General features: G+C 36.8%; 1 protein-coding gene across 5 annotated transcripts in view; it reads left to right on the top strand.

The window, feature by feature from the left end:
- EXOC2 (exocyst complex component 2) overlaps positions 1-17777 on the top strand; it is a 317437-nt gene that overhangs the window by 265873 nt on the left and 33787 nt on the right. For all 5 annotated transcript variants that reach the window (XM_039222094.1, XM_039222095.1, XM_039222090.1 and 2 more), the window contains 3 exons: positions 1601-1656; positions 3899-4021; positions 17463-17524. In XM_039222094.1, coding sequence (XP_039078025.1) covers positions 1601-1656; positions 3899-4021; positions 17463-17524 — 241 coding nt within the window. The remainder of the gene's footprint in view (positions 1-1600; positions 1657-3898; positions 4022-17462; positions 17525-17777) is intronic.

Genomic DNA, 17777 nt, shown 5'->3' with positions numbered 1-17777 from the left:
GAACCAGAGAGCCCTTCCCTGCTTTCCTCCACTCACTTTGAAAGAACTATCCAGAGAGCAAGGAACAAGATGAGACATACCGGCTGAGGTGATCATAGTCATCAGAGACAGATGTCACAGCCAGGTCTCCTTGTTGCTCTGACTGTAGCAGGTAAACAATCCAAGGGAACAACTCTGTGGTATGGCTTTCCTTTTAGAGGAAGAAAGCTTTTCTGGCCTTGAACACAAGGTGATTTATTTCACTTTCACTTACAATAGGCTCTTTATATTTTCTTCTCTTACCTCCTAGATAAGACTTGTTGCCTTGCAGTTAGTTTATTTCAACTAATTTCTGGATTATATTTGTCTACTCTTCAACAGATGTCTCAATTTTTCCACCAGAAAAATGGAAGAACACCTGAACCTGTCCATATACCAAAGTATATATAAATTGACTCATCAGAAGAAAAATAGTTACCTATTTAAAACTATGGCATATGACAGAATCAGAAGCTAGTTATATATTTAGAATCTAAAAACATCTATTCAGAAAGTTGATTATAGTTCTTGGCCTTTTCTTTATCTCAACTTTTCTAAATCATCAGTAGCTTAGATGACATTATGGGAAAAGAGTCTCCTTAACATTGTTACTGTTAACATCTATGATTTTACAGTAGAGTAGAATTTTCTCTATTCTGTAGAAAAGGAATTCTCAGTATTTGCAATTAATTATAGAAGGCATTCTGAAATAATATTCCACTCCAAGTAAAAGTAATTTCTTTGGAATTATAGTAAATCAGCATTTTGTTTTCACAGTTTTTTCTTAGAAAACAATGATAATTAAAAGCCCTAATGAGCCTGTAGGTACCTGGACCAATCACATGCGTTATCTCCTATAATCCTCCCTACAAGCCTGCAAGATAGGTACTATTCTTACACTCTTTGAAAACAGAGAAAATTGGGCCATCAGTTTTCTTTCCAAAAGTCATAGCAATGAAACTAACTTCAGACTCTGCACTATTAAATCTTATGTACACCTTTTTGAGTGCCAGCTTTTGAGTGAGGTAGTGTTTGTTAATTCATTAGTGTCCTGAAATCTTGTATTTTGTCTAGCCTTTAACTTTCTTTACAGAATCGGATTGACTGTGACTTTGTCTGACATTTTTCCCACAAGTAATTTTTTAAGATCAAAATAGTTATTCTGCATAACTTAACTTTTACCTTTGGAAGTAAAATATTCTAATAGATATTTAGCTTCTATAAGTGTTGGTAAATATCTTCCATCTGTCTTTTTATTTTTTTATCTGCTAACGTTAGTATGTGTATACACACACACGCACGAAGAAACTGAAGGGGAGCTTTAAATTTTAGTTTTAAAGCAGACTGACCATCAGTTACAGAGAAACAATGAAAGAAAATGTTTAACTTTTTTTTTTTAACCTGGACGAAAATAGTCATCCTACCATTTGGTTCTCAAAGGAAATAGACAGTGGTAGTGTTACTTTCTGTTTCTCCTTAGAACACTCTAAGGCAGTAGTACAGTGCACAGTAATGCCATCAAGGGAGGTGGGTAGCTTTTTTCCATTAAATGCCTTTTTTCCCTCCCTCTTCTTGATTTCAGGTGTCAGAAACTATTTAAAAGAAGCATTGGTGAATATAATTGCTGTGCACGCAGAGGTAAGCTGTCATTAGATGTTCCTAAGAAATATGGGTAACTGGAAAAGAAGACAAAGAGGCAAATTTGATGATTTTTCTTTTGGTGGTCTTTTTTCCCTTCAAAATGTATCTTGGGTATAAATTAAACAGAATTCTACTTTAATGCATGCACGTATGCACACACACACGTGTGCTTTTAACTATGAGAGATGTGTTTTTTTTCTGAAATTGTGTTTAAAACTAAGTCCATTAATGTTCAAAAGGTAAGGAGAAGAGAGATTGTTTCTTCACTTTGGATTGAAAGGAATATTAAATTCCTTTTCTTGGAAAATTCATTAACCTCTTTTTAACCAGGATACAAATAAGCATTGGTGTCTTATTCATGTGGCAATGTGTTCTTACATAGTGGCTGGGATTCCAGAAAACTAGACTTATCAGAAAGATAGGCTGAAAGGGCAGGCCAAGGTTAGGAAGCAGGTGCGTGGTTTCCTATCAGTGGCTGACTTATGTACATGTGGATGTTGATGCTTCTTTTTCATGCTAAAACTTGCCCTCACTTGAAGTATTATCATCTTAAGCTTTACATTAACATCCTTTGTTAACATTCTTCTTAGAAGGACTCTTCTAAGGAACATCAAAAGAGGCACAGCTACCACTTTATCACCACTATGACTACCAAATCTATAATTTCACAATCCATTACTCACTGCTTTGCCAGTACTTTCAGAGTGGTTATGGCTCATAGACAGATTGGTGACCAGATAAAATGAGGCCCACAAGGGTGTTATCATTAGATAATTTCCACTGTTGCTTGAGTACCTTTTAAGCTGTATGCATCTGATGTAGATATATTTAGTTTATACTGCTGTCTTCACCCAAAATTTTCAAAGTTTGCCAAGATAAACTGGAAAAACATGGATAATCAGGCTAAAGCAAAAGAGTAACCAAAGGAAACAGAGTATGCTATTTTGTTCCTGAATTTGACTCTAAGTTTGAAGCAACTAGAGCAGAAAGAGAAACATAGTATGTTACAGTTTTCATTTCTTAGTAAAGGAAAATATACACATTCCACTATAAAAGTATTTTATATATGATTTAACTCCAGCAAGAATTTATCACATACATTTTTAATGATTTTATCATAAAAGATATACAAATACTTTTTTGTTATGTTAGCTTCCAATAAAATTAGAGTATAAAATTAAATTATCAGTCAACGACAGCACTCTGTGGTAGATAAACAGGTGGTAGTCAGAGGAATTGCAAAATATGAATACGTTTTAGTGAGGACGGTGATTCCTAAAGAGGCAGCTTTGATTAATGTTCAGTATAACCATGATTTGTATGAGGTTTTTCAAACCCCCTTCTAAATTATCTTAGTGACTGAAAGTAGAATTTCATTCATAATGTTTATTTACTATTTCCCACATGATCTTAATTTGACAGATTTATAAATCAGCATAGTAAAATGTTTCACCACATTTTCTTTTTTTTTTTTCTAATTTTTTTTATTATTGAGACAGAGCATGAGTGAGGGACGGGCAGAGAGAGAGGGAGACACAGAATCTGAAACAGACTCCAGGCTCTGAGCTGCCAGCACAGAACCCACCATGGGGCTTGAACCCACAAACCGCAAGATCATGACCCGAGTCGAAGTCGGTCACTTAACCGACTGAGCCACCCAGGCGCCCCTCACCACATTTTCAAATATAATAGATCTTAGCCTGAAAATATCAAAATTCAAAGTTTGAAAATGATCTTTTTTTGTCTAAGGAAATACATATTAATATCAGCAAACAGTTAAATTGGGGACTTTATTGTCCAATACGCAGTAATGTGCCCAGTATGATGTGGTGTTTGTTGTGATCTAAGAAGAGTCTGACCCCATATATTTTTCTTTTAATTGTAGGGAAACACTGACACAGTGTGTTTTTATTTCGATAATTTCCTTTTTAGAAATAATATTTCTTTTTGTGAAAAGGGCAAGAGGAAGATAAAGTCTTTGAAACTATGTTTAACTTGTCAATATCAAGAACACTTTTCAAAATTTTATTTGCCTATATTTTTAGAGGGTTAGTTTTGCCATTAATTAATGCAACTTAAGTCTGTATCTTCCTTTATTCATAATTGTGATCCTTTAAAAATATGGCTTCGAAGAGCTGCGAGTTGTTTTGCTTTGTGCATCTCTTTGTTTTTAACAAATTGAGGTCAGGAAATGTTCCCATAGCACATCATTTCTTCTTACTTTAAACCCCTCCATCAGGTGTTCACTATTTCCAAAGAATTGGTACCTCGAGTTTTATCCAGGGTGGTGGAAGCAGTTTCTGAAGAGCTAAGTCGACTGATGCAGTGTGTTTCATCCTTCAGCAAAAATGGAGCATTACAGGTACCAAACTCATTCAGTTCCATGTTGAACTTTTATTTCATTGAAAACATATAAAATGTATTTGTAGTCATCAGTCTTATGATATACAAACAGGTGTTTGTGAATCTACTGATTGGAGATCTACATCTTCTATTTTGCATAAGCCATACCCATGCATTGTCTACAAATTTTAGAGCTTCTGTTTCATTAGAGTAGAGCAAGATCTTAACAACTCTTGTGAAATTATCTGAATGCAGATTCCTTCTAAAGGTGTGTGATTTTTTTTTTTTTTTTTTTTTTTAGTTTATAACTGTCTTCACTACATTCAGTTTCACAGGAAATTTTTAGCAACTTTTCATAAATCTTTTCAAACCATTCAGTGCAATTTTCATAGAAATGGCAACATTCTCATCACACTCATAATCTATTGGTCTTATGTTGTAATTATTTAAATTACACAGTTATAATAACAATTATAACTTCTATAAGCCAAATACTTCTTGATATGCATATAACCAAACTGATAACAACGAAGGTGTTCACACATGTAGGAGAGTTACCTGCTACCTGTGAACTGCAGTGATCTAGAACATTGCAATTATGGTTTCAAAAAGTACTGGCTTCCAGTAGTGGCTGAGGAAGTTTCTGTCAGCCAGTCTGTTACAGATAATATAATCTTGAATAATATTTAAAAATAAAAAGTGTAAAAACAAAAACCTGAAGGGTATTAGAGAATGACCATTAGTGAGTGATTCTAGAAGAAATGGTACTTGGGGAATTTTTCACTTTTTACAAATTTTAGCCAACAGGCCAACAGATTCCTAAAACTTCACAAAACCAGCTATCTTTCTGGCATGAAAAAATAGAGCAACCACAATTATAGGAAAGTGAGGGAGGTATCCCATAGAACAGAAAGCAAAAGCCACAAATTTTATATATACACTGCCTAAATCACAGGTTGATTAAACTCTACTCCAGCCAACCCAGTTAGACTAGAAGAACTGAAGTAAGAATTTGAAATACTGCCCAAGAACTGAGAGTTTTCAGTTTGAGTCCAGGTAAGTTAATGGCTTGCTAAAATAAATGAAACAAAGATCAGTCCTTGTAGGGTCATATTATAGAATCCAGAGTCTCCACTCATAATATTGACAGTGTCCAGGAAACAATCCAAATACTTAATACTTAAAATGCACAAACAAGCTAAAACACATAAATGTGACCCATTGTTAGTAGACAAGACAATCAACTGAGACCAATTTTGAAATGACCCAGTTGTTGGAATTCGAAGACAAGGACTTTAAAACTTCTCTCTTCAGTGATGTAAAGGTGACTATTCATGCTCATAATGAATAGATAGATAGGAAATCTCAGCAGAAAAATAGAAACCTTAAAAAAGGAACTAAATGGAAATTTGAAATGGAAAAATACAGAATATGATTTTTTTGAAGTCTTCTAGATGTGAATAACAGCAAAATAGACCAGACAAAAGAGAAAGTCAGTGAATTTGTAGATCAACAGAAATTACCAAATATGAAGAACAGAAAAAGAATCATTGGGAAAAACTAAATGAAACTTCAGAGACCTCTGGGCAATGTCAAAATGTCTAACATACATGTAATTCAGTTTCCAGAAGAGTCAGAAATGGCTAGTCAGTACGTAAAAGGATGGTCAACATCACTGGTTATCAGAGAAATGAAAATTAACACTATAATAATATACCATTACACATCCACCATGATAAAGAAAATTAAAAACTTAAAAATACCAAGTGTTGGCAAGACTGAAGAGAAACTAGATGTCTTATGAATTGTTGGTACTGTAAAATAGACCAGTGACAAGAAAAGCTCTTGCTTTTCCCTACTAGGAATTTATCCAAAGGATACAGGAGTGCTGATGCACAGGGGCACATATACCTCAATGTTTTATAGCAGTGCTATCAATAATAGCCAAATTATGGAAAGAGCCCAAATGTCCATCAACTGATGATGAATAGATTAAGAAGATGTGATTTATGTATACAATGGAATACTACTTAGCAGTGAGAAAGACTGAAATCTTGCCATTTGCAACAATGTGGATGGAACTGGAGGGTATTATGCTAACTGAAATAAGTCAGTCAGAGAAAGGCAGATATCATATGTTTTCACTCATATGGATCTTGTGAAACTTAACCGAAGACTATGGGAGAAAGAAGGAGAAAAATAGTTTCTATTAAATAGAGAGGGAGACAAACCATAAGAGACTCTCAAATACAGAGAACAAACTGAGGGTTGGAGGGAGGCAGGGGAAGGAGAAAATGGGTGATGGGCTTTGAGGAGGGTACTTGTTGGGATGAGCACTGGGTGTTGTATGTAAGCGATGAATCATGGGAATCTATTCCTAAAACCAAGAGCACACTGTATACACTATATGTTAGCTAATTTGACAATAATTATATTTATAATATATACACATATTTATGAAAAGCTTTTGCTTTAAAACTAATATACACATACCCTACGACCCATCCATTCCAATTCTAGGTGTTTAACCAAGAGAACTGAAAACATAGTAACCATAAACTAGAAACAGACCAGGTATTCATGAATAGAATAAGCAAACTGTGATATGTTCATATAATCAAATACTATTCAGCATTAAAGAGGACAGAATCACTGGTACCATCTGGATAAATCTCAGGAGCATTCAGCTGAGTTAAGGAAGCCTTACACAAAAGCTCACATACTGTATGGGATTCATTCACATGAAATTCTCAAATAGATAAAACTATATATGGTGGAAAAAGCCTCAGGATTGTGCTTTCCTCTGGGTGGTTAAGATTAACTAGGGAGGGGCCTAATGGCGTAATTCGCTCAGAACTAGTAAGGAAGGGTTAGGAAGAGATATCAGATTTAGCTAGAGAACTTTTTTGATAAATACATGTCCAGGAGACTACTGGATACCGTGACTGTTCTGAGTTCTAATATTCTAATATTTCCTAGGAATTAGGCAGTCATTTCTATATTGGAAAAGTTCAGGTTAATCTAAACCCTCCATTTCCCCCCTCTCCCATTGGGAATGCCTGTGTTAGGTTTTCTGTTGAGCAGGTAACTCAGAAGGACTACAAGTTTACCTGTAATAATCACTTACATAAAGGGCCCATACATCAATCTTCAAAACCTTCCTGAGAGCCAGCTTAGAGAGGAATGGAAGGACAATTTGATGATTTTTTTTTTATTTTTTAATGTTTATTTATTTTTTGAGAGAAAGAACATGGACAGGGGAGGGACAGAGAGAGAGGGAGATGCAGAATCTAAAGCAGGCTCCAGGCTCTGAACTGTCAGCACAGAGCCCAATGCAGGGCTCAAACCCATGAACCACAGGATCATGACCTGAAGTCGGACACTTAATCAACCGAGCCACCCAGGTACCCCAACAGTTTGGTGATTTTAGCTGATCTTTTAACATGACATTTTCTAGTGTACAGTTGTATGTGTATTTTATAATCCCACCTTTTATGGTTCACATAATTCATAGATTAATTTGAAACACCTGTTGTTTTGCATAAAATTGGGCATGAAGATTAGTTTTAAAGTGATTTAATCCTTCTACAGTATTCAACTAAAAGTTCTATCTTATTTTTTCTCTTTGATATTCTCTTTGTAGATCTGTTTCAATATATACTAGAGTATCAACAGTAGAGACAAACTTGTATGTATGCTTTTTAGAAGTTAAAAACTATTTTCTAGGCTTCTAAAGCACTGAAAAATGAAACCAAACAACTGCTTTCCAAGCAGAAAAAGTTTTACTAAATATACTGTATCTTATATAAATCAGCATTTATCTAGATTAGTGACAAAATTTCTTTTTTGTTGTTGTTTTTTTTTTGTTTTGTTTTGTTTTTATTTATTTCTAGGCGAGAGAGAGAGACAGCGTGAGCAGGGGAGGGTCAGAGAGAGAGGGAGACACAGACTCTGAAACAGGCTCCAGGCTCTGAGCTGGCAGTCAGCACAGAGCCCGACATGGGGCTCGAACTCACGAGCGTGAGATCATGACCTAAGCGAAAGTCGGACACTTAACCGACTAAGCCACCCAGGCACCTCATTAGTTACGAAATTTCTAATTAACTCTTGTTAAAAGACCAGCCATGTCTCTTATCATAGTTTTATGTTTTATGCATTCCTGGAGAATGCGGGCTGTCTCTTTTATTTATTTTTTTTTAAATTTATTTACAAGTTGGAGAGGGACAGAGAGAGAAAGAGACAGAATCCCAAGCAGGTCCCACGCTGTCAATACAGAGCCTGACACAGGCAGGGCCCAAACTTATGAATCTTGAGATCATGACCTGAGCCCAGATCAGAAGTCCGATGCTTAACCAAATGAGCCACCCAGGCGCCCCAGAGCTATATCTTTTAAATAGTCACCTGAGCATAATGCACACTGTGGGTGTCTGAGTCAAAGGTAGGAGGTGTGTAATGTGGTTCTCATTCAGAGCCTCTTCAGGAGCTCTGAACACAATTGATCTGTATGTAAAGTCATTTCAAGATTGGAATGAAGTTTAAGCTTTAGATTACTATTTTTTTTTCTTAAAAGAAGGTTTATGCAAGATATGGGGCACCTGGGTGGCTGAGTCGGTTGAGCGTCTGACTTGAGCTCAGGTCATGATCTCACTGTTCATGAGTTTGAGCCATGCTTTGGACTCTGTGCTGACAGCTCAGAGCCTGGATTCTGTGTCTCCCTCTCTCTCTCTGCCTCTCCCTGACTCATGCTCTGTGTCTCTCTCCTTCAAAAATTAATAATAAAAAAATATTTAAATTTTATGCAGATAAAACTTATCTGCCACACAGTGTTCTATACAAGGTAAAAAGTGCAACCAATTCAGCGATTTTTTTCTTTACTGTGTTCACAGCCAATAACACAATCAACTTTAGAACATTGCACCCTAGAAAGAAACCTTGAACCCATTAGCAGCTGCTCTCCACTGTCTTTCCAACACCCTTCCCAGCCATAGACAAGCAGCATTCTGATTTCTTTCTCCATGATTTTCTATCCCAATGATTTGCCTATTCTAAAAATTTCATACAAATAGAGTCACACAAATGGCTTTTGGTAACTGGCTGCTTTCACTTAGCATAATGTTTGCAAGGTTCATAGTTCATACATACCGCAGCATGTACCAGTACTTCATTTCTTTTGATGACTGGATAATATTTCATTGTATAAATATACCACATTTTCTTTATCTGCTTATCATTTGATGGGCATTTGGGTTATTTTCTACTTTTTCACATATAGGTATTTATGTTTTAATTTCTCTTGGTATATACATATGAGGGAAATTGCTAAGTCATATAGATACCCTATGTTTAATCTTTTGGTGAATTTCCTGAGTGTTTTTAAATTATTTTTATAAGTTTATTAATTTATTTGTGAGAGAGAAGGAGAGCATGAGCGGGGGAGGGGCTGAGAGAGATCCCCAGCAGGCTTCCTTGCTATCAGTGCAGAGCCCAACATGTTTTCCCAGATCGTGAAATCATGACCTGAGCCAACTGACAAACATCCAAGCGCCCCTGCCAGACTGTTTTTAAACTAGCTATTCCATTTTACTTTCCTAACAGCAATGCATAATTATTCCAATATCTCCACATCCTAACCAATACTTGTTACTATCTTATCTTATTGGTTATAGACATCTTAGTGTGTGTGAAGTGGTATCTCATTGTGTAGATTGTTTTTTTTTTACTCTTGATGCTATAGTTCATAGCACATAACTTTTTAATTTTGATTAAGTCTAATTTATCAATTTTTCTTTTGTTGCTTTTACTGTTTAAAAAAGTTTTTCTTTCAATTTCAGTTAGTTATCATACAGTGTTATATTAGTTTCAGGTGTACAATATAGTGATTCAGCAGTTCCATAGTGCTCATCATGACGTGCACTTCTCAGTCCCCATCACCTATTTAACCCATCTCCCACCTCCTCCCCTCTGGCAATCATCAGTTTGTTCTCTATACTTAAGAACCTAGAAAAGAAAAAAAAAAAAAAAATGTGGTTGGCATGAGAGACTCTTGAATGCCGAGAACAAACTGAGGGCTGCTGGGGGGAGGGGAAGGGAGATGATGGGTATGGAGAAGGGTACTTGTGGGGATGAGCACTGGGTGTTATATGGAAACCAGCTTGACAATAAACTATTTAAAAAAAGAATCTAGTTGGGTTTTTTAAACTTCTTTCTCTCTCTTTTTTATTTCCTTTGCTTCTTTGTTTTGTTTCTTAAATTCCACATATGAGTGAAATTATATGGTATTTGTTTTTTCCAGGTGAATTTATTTTGCTTTGCATAATACTCTAGCTCTATCCAATAGCGCAAATATCTTGAAAATAGCAAGCTTTCACTCTTTTTCATAGCTGAATAATATTCCTGTGTGTGTGTGTGTCTGTGTGTGTGTGTGTGTGTGTGTCTGTGTCTGTGTGTGAGTGTGTATAGATCACATCTTTTTTATCCATTCATCAATCGATGGGCTGCTTCCATAATTTAGCTATTGTACATAATTCCACAATAAACACAGGGGTGCACATATCCCTTTATTTGTGTTTTTGTATTCTTTGGGTTCATACCCAGTAGTGTAATTGCTGGATCATAGAGTAGTTCTATTTTTAACTTTTTGAAGAACCTCCATACTGGTTTTCCACATTGGCTGCACCAGTTAACATTAAAACCAACAGTGCACAAGGATTCCTTTTTCTTTACATCTTTGCCAACACCTGTTCTTTCTTGTGTTGTTGATTTTAGCCATTCTGACAGATGTAAAGTGTTACCCCATTGTATTTTTGATTTCCACTTCCCTGATGATGAATGATATTGACCATCTTTTCATGTGCCTATTTGCCATATCTATGCCTTCTTTGGAAAAATGTCTGTTCATATTTTCTGCTCATTTTAAAATTAGAGTGTTTTTTAGGTGTTAAGTTGTATAAGTTTTTTTAATATCTTTTGGATACTAACCCTTTATCAGATATGTCTTGGCAAATATCTTCTCCCACTCCATAAGGTTGTCTTTTAGTTTTGTTGATTGTTTCCTTCTCTGTCCAGAAGCTTTGTTTTTTGATATGGTACCAATAGTTTACTTTGCTTTTGTTTCCCTTACCTCAGGAGACCTATGTACAAAAAATGTACTATGGCTAATATCAAAGAAGTTATAACCTGTGTTCTCTTCTAGGATGTTTTGATTTCAGGTGTCATATTTAGGTCTTTAATCCATTTTGAATTTATTTTTGTGTATGGGATAAGAAAGTGATCCAGTTTCACTCATTTGCATGTTGCTGTCCAGTTTTCCCAACACTATTTGTTGAAGAGACTGTTCTTTTCACATTAGATATTCTTTCCTTTCCTGCTTTGTCGAAGATTAATTGACCATATAGTTGTGGGTTTATTTCAGAGTTTTCTATTCTGTTCTATTGATCAATGTGTCTGCTTTGTACAATATGTACGGTACCATACCCTTTGATCACTATAGGTTTCTCATTTTCTTCCAGGCTGTCCAATTTATTGGCATAGAGTTCTTCATAATATTCCCTTATAATTGTACTTCTGTGCTGTTGGTTGTTATTTATCCTCATTCATTTGTGATTTTATTTGAATCCTTTCTCTCTCTCTCTCTCCCCCTCTGTCTCTTTGTAAGTCTGGCTAGAGGTTTATCAATTTTATAAATTTTTTTTCAAAAAAAAATGGTTTCACTGGTCTGTTTTTTTAAGTTTCTGTATTATTCATTTCTGCTCTAATCTTTACTTAAACCCATTTTCTGCTGGTTTTCATTTTTATTTGTTGTTCTTTTTCTTGCTCCTTTAGGTGTAGTTAGGCTATTTGAGATTTTTCTTGCTTCTTGAGATAAGCCTGTATTGTTGTATACTTTACTCTTAATGACTGCTTTTTCTGCATTCCAAAGGTTTTAGCTTGTTGTGTTTTCATTTTAATTTTTTACATGTACTTTATTATTTCTTCTTTGACCCTGGTTGACCCATTCATTGTTTAATAGAGTGTTATTTAACCCCATATATTTGTGTTATTTCCAGATTTTTTCCTTGTAGTTGACTTCTAGTTTCATACCATTGTCATCAGAAAAGGTGTATCATATGACTTTGATCTTTTTTAATTTGTTGAGGCTTGTTTTGTGGGCTAAAATGTGATCTATTCTGGAGAATCTTCCATAAGCACTTGACAAGAATGTGTACTCTGCTGGCTAAAATGAGCCAATCAGAGAACTCTAGATGCTGGCGAGGATGTGGAGAAACGGGCACCCTCCTGCACTGTTGGTGGGAATGTAAACTGGTACAGCCCCTCTGGAAAACAGTGTGGAGGTTCCTCAGGAAACTAACAATAGAACTCCCTTATGACCCAGCAATAGCACTGCTAGGAATTTACCCAAGGGATACAGAAATGCTGAGGCATAGGAGCACATGTACCCCAATGTTCATAGCAGCACTCTCCACAATAGCTAAAACATGGAAAGAGCCTACGTGTCCATCAACAGATGAATGGATCAAGAAGATGTGGTTTATCTATACCATGGAATACTACATGGCAATGAGAAACAATGAAATCTGGCCACGTGTAGCAACCTGGATGGACCTTGAGGGTGTTATGCTGAGCGAAATAAGTCAGGCAGAGAAGGACAAATACCATATGTTTGCACGTATAGGAGGATTAGGAGGAACTTGACGGAGGACCAAGGGGGAGAAGAAGGGCGGAAATGGTGGAGGAAAGGGAGAGAGGCAAACCATGAGAGACTCTTGAATGCTGACAAAAACTGAGGACTGATGGATGTGGGGGGGAGGGGGGGATGGGCATGAAGGAGGGCACTTTGGGGATGAGCACTGAGTGTTATGTAGAAACTAATTTGACAATAAACTATTTGTAAAAAAAATAAAAAAAAAAAGAATGTGTACTCTGCTGTTTTAGGAGAGAATGTTCTGAATATATCTGTAAATCCATCTGGTCCAGTGTATCATTCAAAGCCATTGTTTCCTTGTTGGTTTTCTATTTAGATGATCATTCTATTGATGTAAATGGGGTGTTAAAAGTCTTCTAGTATTACTGTATCATTATCAATTAGTTCCTTTATTTTGTTATAAACTGTTGTATGTATTTGGTTCCTCCCATGTTGGGTGCATAAACACAGAGAATTGTTATAACTTCTTGTTGGATTGTCTCCTCATTATTATATACTATCTTTCTTTGTCCCTTGTTACAGTCTTTGTCTTAAGGTCTATTTTTGTCTGGTATAAGTATTGCCATGCTGACACTTTTTTTTTTTTTTTGACATCCATATGAATAATAGATGTTTCTCCATCCTCTCACTTTTAATCTGCAGGTATCTATAGGTCTAAAATGAGTCTCTTGTAGACAGATGGATCTTTGTTTTGGTTTGGGTTGGTTTGGTTTGTTTCCATTCTGTCACCCTATGTCTTCTGATTGGAGCATTTAGTCCATTTACATTCTGAGTAATCATTGATAGATATGTATTTATTGACATTTTATTACTTTTTTTGTGGTTGTTTTCTGAAGATTTTCTCTGATCCTTTCTTTCATGGTTTTCTGGTTTTCTTTAGTGATATCACTGGATTTCTTTCTCTTTATTCTTTGCAAACTTATTAGTGGCATTTGATTTCTGGTTACCATTAGATTTGTGTCAAACATCTTGTGCATATAACCATCTTTGTTAAATTGATAATTGTTTAAGTTTGAACCCATTCTTTTCTCCTCCTCACACTTTAGGTAAATGGTGTCATATGTCAAATCCTTTTATTTTATGAATTCGTTGACTGATTTTCTTTACAGAAATGTTCATTTTTACCACTCTTATGTTTCCTACCTTCATACTGTCATTTTTGGTCTTTCCTTTCCACTCAGAGTCTCCTATTTCTTGCATGGCTGCTTTAGTGGTCAGAAACTCCAGGAATCTATTTTTTCTTCTATTGTAAATTGTAGTCTTGCTGGAAAGAGTATTGTTGGTTGCAGATTTTCCCCCAATAAGCACTTTGAATATATCATGCCACTGCCTTCTGGCTTGCCATGTTTCTGCTGAAAAATTCCCTGCTAGCTTTATGGGGTTTTTCTTGTATGTGTTACTGTTTTCTTTGGTCTTGATGCTTTTTAATTTTTTTTCTTTATCAGTATATTTTGTCAATTTAATTACAGTACATCTTGGTATAGGTCTCCTTTTGTTGAATTTGTTGGGGATTCTCTGGGCCTCCTGGATCTGGATATCAGTTTCCTTCCCTATATCAGGGAAGTTTTCAGCTACTACTTCTTCAAATAAATTTTCTGCCCCCTTTTTTCTCTCTCTTCATCTTCTTGATTTCCTATAATACAAATGTTATTATGTTTGATGGAGTCACTGAGTTTTCTAAATCTATTCTCATTTTGCATACTTCCTTTTGGTCTTTTTGTTCACCTTGATTACTTTTCATTATTCTTTCTTCTGGGTCATTAACTCATTCCTCTGCTTCTGCCAGCCTACTATTCATTCCATCTAGCATGTTTCTAATCTCCTTTATAGCACTCTTCATCTCTTATTGGTCCTTTTTTTTAATCTTCGTTTTAAGGGTCTCATTGATGCCTTCCATTTTTCTCAAGTCCAGTGAGTATCCTTATGATCATTGCTTTAAATACTCCATCAGGAACATTACTTTTGTTTTGCTGTGGCCTTGTCCTATTCTTTCATTGGAGACAAATTTCTGTCTTCTAATTTTTCCTGAGTCTCTATGCCTTTTTTTGTGTTAGGAAAATCAGCTGTGTCTCCTATCTTTGAGAGTAGTGGCCTCATTACTCCTGTCCTGTCATGCCCTGGTATGTAGTGCCTCCTGTTTTCTAGTGCTTCGTGCTTCCAGGAGTGTAGTGTGTTGTGTGTATACTCTGCTATTTTGTTTTGGCCACTTTATCCTTCAAGCCAGTTGTTGCAAGTAGCTCTTTGCTTGTTATGGGCAATGTGTGGTCCCTGCCCTGAATGTGGCACATTTTAACTAGGTATGCTCTGGTCTGCTTATGATATGACACCCGTCACCACCACTGCCAGAACTGAAGTTGTGCAAAACTCCTGGGTGGGGAGACATTGTGTTTGCACATGTTTGGGCCAGTGTTCTGGGAGAGGCAGTGCCATGCTTGCACTGAGGTAAGTGTGACCTAGAAGGGAAGTTCCACAGGAGCTTGGGCTCCAGGGCTTGATGAAGCAGGTTAGGTAGTGAATGGTGCTGTGCTTGTTCCCAAAGTGGTTCTGTGCTTATGCTGAAGGGCAAGGGAAGGAAATGGTGCCTGCCAATTCCTTTGTTCCCTTCAGTGAGTCTCTTTATGAACACTGTCTCTTTGGGACATGCTCCAAGATGAGTGCATAGCCTCCCCACTGTGTGCCCCAGTTGGTTTTCAGACCACAGTTTCCACACTGTGTCAAGGTTGTTTCCTTCCTTCTCTCCAAGGGCAGCACAGTGCCTTGTGGACTCTATCCCAGCCAAGTCCATTGACCTTTAAAACTCAAGGCTTTCCACCCTGTTTGTTGCAAGAACTTACAATACTCAGCCCCTCTCACTTTCCAAACCAATTGTAGTGGGGATTTATTTTCCTTATGTCTGTCTCTTGCCCTTCTCTGTGACTGTGGCTCCCTCCCCACTGCAGCAGCCATGATCTGTCTTCAACACCATATCTCCACACTTCCTGCCCTTTTCCATGTGGCCTCTTCTCTACCTTTAATTGCAGTGTTTGTTCTGTCAGTCTTTAGGCCAGTTCCTATGGTATTTAAGATGATTTGGTAGTTATATAACTGTATTTGTATGACAAGGCTGAGCCTAGGGTCTTCATATGCTGCTGCCATCTTCCAACTCCTGCTGACCTTTTACAAAACTCAGGCTCTAAGCTTTGCTGATTCTAAGAGCTCACAAGATTTGGGCCCTATCACTTTCCAAGCCAACAGCTATGGGGATTTATTTTCCTTGTGCACTCTCCTATGTGCTAGTCTGTTTTTTGTCCTTCTCTGTGACCACAATCTGTTTCTCTCTCAAACCACATCTCCATACTTCCTATCTTCTTTAATGTGACCTCTTCCCTACCTTAATTTTTGGAGTTGGTCCTGCCAGTCTTCAGGTTGATTTCTGGGGTATGTAGGATGATTTGATAGTTATCCAGCTGTATTCGTGGGATGAGGTAAACCTAGGGTCCTCCTACCACACTGCCATCTTCCCCTCCTTTTTTGTTGCTTATACTTTTGATCATTTCTAAGAAGGTTTGTCTAGCCCAACATTACAAAGATTTACTGCTGCTCCTTCTCTGTGTTTCAGAGTTTTATCCCTTCCATTTATGTCTGTGATTAATTTTGAGTTCATTTTTGTATTAAGAAAAAGATCCAGGTTCAGTCATTTGCATGTGGCTACCCAGTTGTCCCAGCACTATTTGTTGAAGAACCTGTTCTTTCCCCCATTGAATGGTCTCAGCACCCTTGTCAGAATCCATTGGTCATAAATGTTAAGGGTTTTTTCCTGGACATTCACTCCTAGTCTACTGATCTGTATTTCTGTCCATATAACAGTGCCACACTGTCTTGACTATTGTAGATTTATAGTAGGTTTGGATATCAGAAAGTGTTTCTCTATTTGTGTATTCTTTTTTCAAGATGGTTTTGTCTGTTTTAGATCAGCCTGTTTTGGATCAGCCTGGTAAAAAACAACCACCAACCAAACAAAAGCCAGCTGTGATTTTTTTTTTTTTAATTTATTTCTAGGTGAGAGAGAGAGAGAGACAGCATGAGCAGGGGAGGCTCAGAGAGAGAGGGAGATACAGACTCTGAAATAGGCTCCAGGTTCTGAGCGGGCAGTCAGCACAGAGCCCGACGTGGGGCTCGAACCCACGAACCGCGAGATCATGACCTAAGTGAAAGTCAGACGCTTAACCGACTAAGCCACCCAGGCGCCCCAGCCAGCTGTGATTTTAATAGACATTGCATTGAATCTGCAGAGCTTTATCTTAACTTTTGAGATTACAGTGTGTGCCTGAAAGGGCATAGGTGTAAGGAAGTAAGCCAATCCACTTCCTTAAATCTGTGTTGTGGGGCTATAATCCAGGGATAGTGTCAATTTAGCTTCCTCTCAAATAGACCAAAGGAAAAATTACTAGTTAGGTAGTAAATACAGATTGTGGGGAAACCCTTGCAGAGGTTGAACCTTTTATAATAAGTTATCTGGCTCTCTGCCCTCACACAGACATACTTGACTCTAAGTTAATTTTCAGTAAAATAATATTTTATTGTAGCTGATTTCTATGGAGTGTTTTAGAAAATCTGTTCATAAGAGTCACCATGGCAGGTGGGGGGTAACTCCATGGCAGTAGTCTTCTGTCAACCCTGTCCCTGCAGTAAGCAGGCTGGAGACTGTCCCCATATCACTTGTTTCAGTTTAATAATTGATGCAGTTCTGTATTGTCACTTGTCCTTTTCTCATCTTCAGGCACGGCTTGAAATCTGTGCTTTGAGGGATACTGTGGCTATTCACCTGACACCTGAAAGCAAGTGAGTTGCTTAACATTCGTGTTCTGAGTGCTTCACTAAAAATAAAGCTTATCTTATTAGTATATAAAATCCTTTGTAAAGGTAACTGATCAGAGTGAGTGCTCATGATTGTAATGTAATAAAGTTTATATTTGATTAATTTTTACCTAAAAAGCATAAGCCAATGACTCCTAATACTGTTTCTTTAGCATAATATAAAACAAAAAATATTTAATATGATTTTGTTTTTCATTCACTAAGATAAATCTCAATC

This window comes from Hyaena hyaena, unplaced genomic scaffold (assembly GCF_003009895.1).
Source record: "Hyaena hyaena isolate Hyena2069 unplaced genomic scaffold, ASM300989v1 scaffold_1063, whole genome shotgun sequence".
Taxonomy (NCBI): domain Eukaryota; kingdom Metazoa; phylum Chordata; class Mammalia; order Carnivora; family Hyaenidae; genus Hyaena; species Hyaena hyaena.
This window is presented reverse-complemented; position numbering and strand designations above follow the sequence as displayed.